The sequence below is a fragment of the Mandrillus leucophaeus genome, unplaced genomic scaffold (genome assembly GCF_000951045.1).
Source record: "Mandrillus leucophaeus isolate KB7577 unplaced genomic scaffold, Mleu.le_1.0 Scaffold887, whole genome shotgun sequence".
NCBI lineage: Eukaryota > Metazoa > Chordata > Mammalia > Primates > Cercopithecidae > Mandrillus > Mandrillus leucophaeus.
The window spans coordinates 121577-131616 of record NW_012109663.1 but is presented as its reverse complement, the minus strand read 5'-3'; the positions used below and the strand labels follow the sequence as shown (position 1 = coordinate 131616).

The following is a 10040-nucleotide window of genomic DNA, read 5'->3' as shown; positions in this document are numbered from 1 at the left end:
AGAGCTCTTGTGCACAGTGACTGGTTGGTAGGAATTACAAAGGCCTGGCCCCCTTACCTGGAATTGAGACACCTCTGAAGGGATATCCCAGCTCCACTGCTCCTCCTGCAATTGGCTGAGGTCCCTATTGTTTCCGCAGTTCCACTTCCCCTTCTACCCAGTTCTTCTTCCTTTACTTACTGCTTTCTTATCAGTGTTGTTCCCAAAAGCACTTCCTAATAAAGCTCCTTCACACAAATCTCCACCTCAGAGTCTATCTAAGACAATTGCTCTAAAGAAAAATATAGAGTACTATGAAAAAATACCGTAAGAAAATCTAATTTAGATTGAGGATGTGGAGCCTGAAAAGTCTCTCTGAAATGATATTTGAACCAAAATGAGGAACCACAAATAATGAGGGGAGGTTTATAATTAGAGGGAAGAGTATGTGTGGAAATCCAGACAGAGGTGGGAAAGAGCTTGTGACATGTTCAAGCAACTTAGACAAGTCCACTGTGGCATATGCATAATGGGGGAGGGGGTTGATAGGAGATGAGGCCACATAATAGGGAACATTTTAGCCTATGTCAAAATGAACTGCTTTATCCTAAATGCATGGGAAGCCTCTGAAGGATTTTGTGTAGGATAAACAGTGTATATATGTATGTTTTTGTTTGTTTGTTTGTTTGTTTGTTTGTTTTTTTAAGAGACAGGGTCTTGCTTGTCACCCAAGCTGGAGTGCAGTGGCACAATCATGGCTCACTGCAGCCTTGAACTCAGGGGCTCAAGTGATCCTCCTGTCTCAGCTTGAGTAGCTAGAACTACAGGTGCACCACCAACTCCTTACCTCAAGCAATCCTCTCACCTTGGCTTCCCAAAGTGTTGGGATTGCAGGTGTGAGCTACTGAGGCTGGCCTAGATACTAGGCAAATATATTTTAATATGATCTTTCTGGTTGCTCTATGGAGAATTGACTGGAGAGAGGGCAAAAGTGGAAGTAAAGCTGCTATGAGGGCTGCAAGTTGCAAAGTAGTAGTCAAAGCAGGAGATAATAGTGGCCTAGAATGGAGCTGTGACAGTAACCATGGAGAGAAGTGACTTAATTTATAAAATATTTAGAAGGAAAATGACAAGATCAAGCGAAGTATTGGAACGGGAAGAGAATGAGGGAGGGGAGTTAAAGAAGAACTTCGATTTTACAATACTATTTATTTGTTAGGATACATTGGTTGGGGGACCTTGCTTTTGAAGGAAGATCAAGAGTTCAATTTTGAAGAGCAAAGTTCAAGGTGCCCACGAGGCATCCCGTGCTTTGCAAGTAGACAGTTGAATATATAGGTCTACACTTTTGAAGAGGTGTCTGAGTCTGAGATACATATTTGAAAAATATTTGGCCTATAGAGGGTATTTGAAACTTGTGAATGAACATATTTGTCTAGCATCCCATTACAGATTAAAAAGAGGAAACAGCCACGGACTGAGCTGTGAGGGACTCCAGCATTTACTGAAGAACAAAAATAAAGCTAGGAAGGAGAAGCCACAGAGGTAGAGGAAAAACAACTAAAGCATATGTTGTTACAGAAGCTACATTTTTTAAAAGGTTAAGAAAGAGAGAGAAAGGGAAAGAGAAAGAGGAAGGGAGGAGTGGTTAACTGTGTCAAATGCAGCTAAGGGGTCAAGAAGAGAATTGCAGTGTAGTGGATATCTGTCAGTTCTGCCCAGGACCTGTTTCTATCTTTCCTTAACAACACTACCCGGGTTATTTTGCTTCATTTTCCTCCCCTTATCTACCACTCTGCAGCCCCTGCAGCCATATGTTCTGGGGAAGATTGAACCAATTCCCCTTGCTGTAGTGATTGGTTATCTGAACCATGGCCTACTAATCTGTGCATGCCACTTCCCTGTCCATGGGGATTCATTCAAGGATAGCATGCGACCTGGTGTGTGCTGGTAAAATGAAAACATAAAGGGAATTTTGCTGAAATCTGCTGGGGAAGAAGTCAGAGTGGCATGCAGATGTGAAACTAAGAACTGATTTAGCTATGTTGCCACTAGGAGAGGAGCAAGCCAGCTCTGGGATGAGTCTGGAATTGTGGAAGGCAGAGAGAAGAGCTTTTAAAAAACAAGTTGTTTAAGTGGGCCATCAACTCAAACCTAAAGCCCACCTCCCTTATGGACTTTCCAGTTACTTGAGCCAGCAGATCCTCTTTGCATTGGATTTGTCAAACTGAAGAATAGTGGTAAACTTAGCAAGCCCAGCCTATGCAGAATGGTGGGTGAAAAGGCCAGGCTTCAGTGGGCTGAAGAGTGGCTCCAAGGAGAGGAAGTAAAAACATGAATGTAGACATTTCTTTTGGTTGTAAAGAAATATAAATTCCCTAGCATGATATCCAGAGCCTGCCTAAATCTGGCCTCTTATCCACTTCTCCACCCCGACTTTCCATTATCCCTTCTCTCCTCCCCACACGCTCTATAACAGGCATATGGAGCTTTTTCTACAAAGTTTCCTAATATTCCTTTGCTGTTGCCTTTGCCTTCCTTGTTTGTATACTTAACCCTGATGTAGGTATTATTGTTACTAATGTCATTTCACAGAGTGACTTGACCAGCCAGATAGTCCAGCTCCTGAGGGCAGGCTCTTGCCTATATTTTCATTTTAAATAAATGTTTGTTGAACGAATGAATAAACGTATAGATGGCTGAATGAATAAAGAGATGATCAATATTCATGCCTTTAAATATCACTTCTATGCTGATGACTCCCGATGTACATCTTTACTCCTAAGTTCCCATTTGAGACTCAGACATAGATTTCTATTCTAGGTTTGGGATTGTAGGCAGCCCATTTCCATTTGGATGCCTGGTGTTACTACACATGCAGTATGTATACCACTGAATTGATTTTATTGTCTGATGAGAATGTGAGCTCCATGAGGGTAGGGACATTTTTTTCCTCCCTCAGAAACTTTGCTCTATCTCCCACATCTAGAACAAAGCTTCTTATGTATTAGAAATTGAATAAATATCTGCTGAATGAAATGACTTCACCTTCTCCCTTTCAGCTTCCCTGTTTCATCATTTTTTAGTTATAATAACTAAGGGTGGGGAAAGGTGCAAAGGGTGTGTGATTTGTTCCTCTTCACCTTCTATACTAATCAGTAACCAGCACCTTTTCATTTCTTCCCTACAAACTCTCTCTAGCCTCATATTCTGCCATTGCTTGGTCCTGCTGCCAGGAGCATAGCAGGGATGCTTGTCCTCGTGTATCTGCACAGGTGCAGCAGCCTCCTAATTCTCTTCTCTATCTCCGGGCTCTGCCCTTTTTTCAAAAAAGCTTGGTTTATTTCTATCATGGCATTGTTTTTTTATATTTAAATTTAATAATTAATTTTTATTTTTATTTCAATGTTTTTGGGGGCACAGGTGATTTTTGGTTACATGGATAAGTTCTGTTTTTAACTTTTATTTTAAGTTCAGGAGTGCAACTGCAGGCTTGTTACATAGATAGGTACACTTGTGTCATTGGGGCTTGTTGTACAGATTATTTCATCATCCTGGTGGTAAGCCTAGTACCCATTAGTTATTTTTCCTGACACTCTCCCTCCTCCCAGTCTCCACCCTCTGAATGGCTCCAGTGTGTGTTGTTCCCTTCTGTGTGTCCCTGTGTTCTCATCATTTAGCTCCCACTTACAAGTGAGAACGTGTGATATTTGGTTTCCTGTTCCTGCGTTAGTTTGCTGAGAATAATGGCTTCCAGCTCCATCCGTATCCCTACAAAGGACATGATCTCATTCTTTTTATGGCTGCAGAGTATTCCATGGTGTATATGTATACATTTTCTTTATCCAGCCTATCATTGATGGGCGTTTAGTTTGATTCTACGTCTTTGCTGCCATGAATAGTGCTGCAGTGAACATACAGGTGCAGGTGTCTTTATAACAGAATGATTTGTTACTGATAAGTTCTTTAGTGGTGATTTCTGAAATTTTGGTGCACCCATCACCCAAACAGTGTACACTGAACCCAGTATGTAGTCTTTTATCCCTCACCCCCTTTTCAACCTTCCCACTGAATCCGTAAGTTCATTATATCATTCTTGTGACTTTGCATCCTCTAGCTTGTGTTTAAAAACTGTATACTTTACAAGCGCCTGCTTGTGAGAATATGTAATCTTTGGTTTTCCATTCGTGAGTTACTTCACTTAGAATAATGGCCTCCAGTTCGATCCAAGTTGCTGCAAAAGACATTATTTCATTCCTTTTTATGTCTGAGTAGTGTTCCATGGTGTATGTATACCACATTTTTTTAATCCACTTGGTTAATGAGCACTTAGGTTGGTTCCTTATCTTTGTAATTGTGAAATGTTCTGGTATAAACATGCATGCACATGTGCCTTTTTCATATAACGACTTATTTTCCTTTTAGTAGATACCCAGTAGGGGGATTGCTGGATTGAATGGCAGTTCTGCCTTTAGTTCTTTAAGGAATCTACATACTGTTTTTCCTAGTGGTTGTATACTAGTTTACATTTCCACCGTAAGTGTAAAAGTGTTCCCTTTTCACCATATCCATGCCAACATCTATTGTTTTATGACTTAATTATGGCCATTCTTATAGGAGTAAGGTGATATCTCTTTGTTGTTTTAATTTGCATCTCCCTGATAATTAGTGATGTTGAGCATGTTTTCATATGTTTGTTGGCTGTTTGTATATCTTCTTTTGAGAATTTTGTATTCTTGTTACTTGTCCACTTTTTCATCAGATTATTTGTTTTTTCTTGCTGATTTCTTTGAGTTCCTTATAGATTCTGGATATTAGTCCCTTGTCGGATGCATAGTTTGCAAATATTTTCTCCCACTCTGCAAGTTTTCTGTTTGCTGATTATTTCTTTTGCTGTGGAGAAGCTTTTTAGTTTAATTAGGTCCAATTTATTTGTTTATTTTTGTTTTTGTTGCATTTGCTTTTGTGGTGTTAGTCATGAATTATTTGCCTAAGCCAAATGACATTGGTTTTTAATGTCACTTTTTCTGTCACCTCAGGAATATGACACATTTCCATCTGCTGGGGCTCACTATGGCAGCATTTCTCTTGGGGATAAGAATCTCAGGGATAAGTGTAAGGGTCTATTTAGATTATACCCAATAGCCAATGTTGATATGCTACTTTGTTGGGAGTGGTATCACACAGTCACCGCATCCTAGGTGAATTGGCTGGTTCACCCTGTGAAGTCCAAACAATTCTGCTTATTTTCCATATATTTAATAACCTTGAGAAATGTACCCCTCAAAACATCAGAACCCTTTTCTCTTCATACCTCTCAAAACATCTCAGAATGCAAGATGTGTTTAAAAACTGTATACTTTTAAAATTCTTCAATCCAAGCTCAATTTAACTGCCTCCCTCAAAAGGGAAATGCTGTTATTAATGTCTAATTTTGAGTAATTCTATTGTATAAAGTTAAAGTAAAAGGTAGGAAAGGAGAGAGGAAGGAAAGAGAAGAAAGGGAGGAGGGGAGAGAGGGAATGAGGTCAGGAGGCAAGGAGGGAGGGAGAAAAGACAAGACAGAAGGGAAGGAAGCAGGAGTAAAACATATGCTTCCTTAGGAATGATATTTAGCATGTAGATGTTAGCATGGATGTGTGGATTATTAAAATACTGAAATATTTTTATATCAATGGGTCAAGGCTGCCCTGAGCTCCCTGAGTGGTCCTCCACTTTGGCCCCTCTCCAGGTCCCTATCCTAACAATCAAGCAATTTAAGTGTTACTGTATGACACAGAGAGGGACTCCAGGCCCCTGCTGTCACTCCAGTGCTGGCACCTAGTCCCAACAGTCAATGCCCATACCTCTCCAGTGGTTAAATATTTTGAATAGCAGCCTTGTGTTTACCTGCCAGAATTAGCAAATAGCCCAAGTGTAGAGGATAGAGACACATACTAGGACCTTAAGTCACCTTACCTTTGATGTGGCAGACTCTTCTGGGATGAGGGGTGTGTCTGACTAGAAAGCAGCTTACATTTCTAGCCATAATATGGCTGCCTTTGCCTTCGATCTGAAGAGCAGATGTTGGGGGGTTGAGGTTCATGTTCATGGTGTGTTTATTTTCCCCTCTCCACTGTTGTCACAAAAGTTTTTGGGGTCTAACTTGATTGACCTCACTTCCAGATGTGCTCAGACCCTGAAATCACAAAATGACAAACATTCTGACAAGAGTTTCTTGTCATTTTCTTATATATCAAACATTTCTTCATCTTCTTTGCTTGAACTAAATTGTTTCTCGTGTTACAGCAATGTGAGGCTATTTTGTTTTCAGACCAAATTTTTGTAAACATTGAAAAGCATAGGCATGGGTGGATCATAAAAAATTTACCTAGAGGAAAATCAAAGTGTTTGATTTTGAAATATTTATATTATATTTATAAAAAGCATAGGTATATTCTGTTTTTAATTTCATTTGAGCTCACTTTGTTGGCTTACCAACAAAAAATGTTTTACATGATTATCAATTTTGATACAGTAAATTTAAATGATGACTTTTAAATACAATACTCACAAATGCACTTTACATTGAATTAATTTTAAGTAAAGACTCTTCATACTGTACTTATAAAACCCAGCATCTTAAAATGTGTATCATCTTCTCAGAGAATGGTAAAACCTAAAGGAGGAAAAAAGTCCAAAAGAGTGATATATCTAGAGATGATAAACCAGAGAACCTTTGCCATATTGTTGTTTGCAATACTGAGTAACAGTTAACATTTTTAGACACCTATGGTGTCATAGACCTGGGAGATTAAAGATAATGTTATGTATCTTGGTGAATTCACAACCATGTGAGAAAAAACTTTTCTGGATTAAGAACATGGAAAGTTGTTATTTAAACTTTCTTGAGAATAGTATACGATTTTGAAATCTAAGAAGGATGATTTTCTGGTGCCTGTTGCATTTTTTCTATCTTACATGGAAATCTTATTCATTGTAGCAGAATTGGGAAATACATGTTTTATTTATAACCATGGCAGAGATTTTTTGGGTTAGAGTAATTTGCAGAGTTTAAAACATGTTCATGTTCTAGAAATTGATCTCAGGATTTTGTTGGGATGGATGCTTTTAGATCATTGACTGTCTTTTTAGACCAAAGCAATCTATGTTTAAGTGCTTCATGCTATATACTTAGAGTGTATGGTGTATAAATTCCCAGCCTTGTTGCCACAGAACAACTGGTTTTCAGGAACTTCAGTTTGATATACATAAATACTAAAATTATCCTAGGTTGGGTAAAATATATGTAGATATTAAATCCAGAAAATATCTATCTAGCAATAAAAAGTGTATTTTCATATTGCTCTTTGTGAATATCATAGTGAGGAGCTAGTTCTGACCTCTTTGTTTAAATCACACTTTAGACTTATTCATTCTTTTGGTGTGGGGCTTTTTGTACAATTGAGCCAGTAAATTTGCTTTTTACTTGTATTGAGGGGAAAGGAGTACAGCAGGCAATTTGGAGAGTGAAAAAGACATTAAACCAGAAATTTAAAGATAGGATTCATGGTCCCAGATTCGCCACTAACCAGCAAAGTGACCACAGATTAATTGTTTTATTGCCTAGATTTCAGTCTGTTTATCTATAACCTGATGAAATTGACTTAAATGTTAGCTGATATTATTCAGTTAATCTATATATCTCTGTCCCACATCAATTCTCTTAGATTAAAGGGTGGTGATCCACTTTAAATTTTGAAAAAAAAGTCAACAAGAAAACAATGTGTATTTCATTTTCTTAAAAGAGACTTATTTGGCTTTTACATACTCTTGAAAAAAGAATGAACTTGAAGACTATTAACTAAATCATACCTAAAATTTTAGAACATTATTCTAATGATGATTTTAAAATTATACCTGAGGACAGTATTAAAAGCAGGTGACTTGCTTACAGGAACTCAAGTCTGTTGATACCCTCCCAGCCTTGTAATATGTCTAGACTGAGTTTTTGTTAATCTCCTTAAATCTCTGCACTTAAGCTAGAAGTTTTTAGTTGGTAGAGACAGACCAATCTCGAACGCTTCCAAAATAATACAGCTGTCTTCATCCAGTTTCTCACACTCTTTCTCCAAGGAGCCTATGTGGCTCCCTGGTTGTCAAGATATGTTACATAGCTTAGTAACGTGGTAACATTCCTTAGAAAAATCTGAGTTCTAGAACCTCTCACCTACTATTCTCAGACCTCTAGTTACTCACTTGACAAAACCATGTGGCCACAAATGGCTTTCCTCAATTTTGAACATATAATAGAGTTAAATCCAATGCAAGATAAAGAAAAAGAAGAAAAATAAAACAAAGAGCAATATAAATCAAATTTATAATTTTTCCCACAATTCTGCTTAAAGAATAGTTATGATATAACCAAACTTAGCTTAATCCAAAACCAACGGGGAGAAGGTATACATGCTTTTAAGGAGTTTCTAATAATTGTGAATGGAATACACTGCTCTGGTAGTCAGGATGTCTGTGCTAATGACCTGTTCAACAGCCATGAAAAAATATTGAAATGTTAATGAGAAGTCGTAGAGAAACATACACGCATGTACATGTGGTGCTTCACAAGACTTTTCAGAATACACATGATTTTGAATTTCTGAATTACAATCTCTGAAAGCAATATAGACAATTTCTGAAAGGCAAATACTAGCTTAAAACAATGCAAGGATAGAGCCTAATTGGTCTGTTTTCTTGACTGGCCCAAGAATTAAAGGCTTAATTGCCTTTACCTATAACCCATTCTTATGCCCTATGCCTCCCTGTTTTACTGTAGTTTATGGGGGATTTTATGGGAGATCTAATTGACTTTCTAAGGTAATTTTTATATTTTGAGATTTTTAGTTTTCACTTTGTATCAGTTGAGAAACTTTTTTACACAGCTAATAACAGAGAGCAGAAATCGTGTTTTAAGTAAGATAGAAAACATGTATTTCTTCCTCACATGAAAGAGTTCAACCGTCTAGGGTTGCTATGGAAGCTTTATGAAGCATCATTATGGACCTCGACTTCATCTGTGTTTTAGGTCCATCTTTCTTAATATTTGGCTTCCATTTTTGAAATTATCCCTTATTCAAGATGGTTCCTGACGTTCCAGTCATCCAAGATGGATGCTATATTTGCACATATCAAATCTGTGCTCCAAGCAGGAAACAAGAGGAAGGTTGGAGAGGTAAGGGCTGAGAAGGGCACATGCTAGCTATCTGCTCTCTTTGTAAGAGCCTTCTCATGAGTCTCAGACAATAATCTAGGTTGCATTGACCACTTATAGCCACAAGGAAGGATAGAAAATGTAATTTCTCAACAGGGCACACTGACATCCCATTCTAAAACAGGGGCTCTAACAAGAGAGGGAGAAAGTGTATATTAGGTTATAAAAAGCAATCTCAACCACAGATCCTTACATTAATACCTAATTCTGTGTAGGAGAAGTCTACACTCTGTGTGCTGTGCTTTCCCTTAGAGAGGGCCACTAGAGATCAACATGTACTTGGCTATGTAACTATGTTATTTTCTGTTTATGAAGCCCCATGGGGAATTTTCTTGTCTCATTACTAGGAAAAAAAAATGATTCAACTGGGTTGTTTGCATTAATTCTGTCAGAATAAAAAAGACAGGGGTTGCTCTGCTGCACTTCTCAGGGTAGCACAGGTATCCTTGTTGCCTTGGATACTCTATTATTTTAGCAATTAAAATAGATGGAGAGTTTTTTTTGGAATATGTGCATATATTTATGAATGGTAATTAGTGATTTTTAAACATTATCTGGGGGTCATGATAAGCAGGAAATCCACAGGTTGTTCATTGCCCACAGATATTTTGAAAATTGTTATGGACTGAGTTGTGTCCCCCAACAAATTCATATCTTAATCTCTAACTCCCAGTGTGACTGTATTTACAGATGGGGCCCTCAAGGAGATGATTAAGGTTAAATAAGGTTATAATGGTTGGACCCTAAGCTTATAGGACTGGTGTCCTTATATGAAAAGAAAGAGACACCAGAGCCCTCTCTGTCTCCTTGCATG

The 10040-nt window shown here is 38.0% G+C and overlaps 1 protein-coding gene across 1 annotated transcript in view; it reads right to left on the bottom strand.

Annotated features, from left to right (window-relative positions):
• Nucleotides 1-8146, bottom strand: part of LOC105531438 (chromosome unknown open reading frame, human C4orf17) — a 41375-nt gene extending 33229 nt beyond the window's left edge. Inside the window, exons 1-2 of the mRNA XM_011969355.1 lie at nucleotides 7879-8146; nucleotides 5938-6157 (exon numbers count right to left, since the gene is read on the bottom strand). Coding sequence (XP_011824745.1) covers nucleotides 5938-6070 — 133 coding nt within the window. The 5' untranslated portion in view covers nucleotides 6071-6157; nucleotides 7879-8146. The remainder of the gene's footprint in view (nucleotides 1-5937; nucleotides 6158-7878) is intronic.
• Between the last annotated feature and the right edge of the window lie 1894 nt (nucleotides 8147-10040).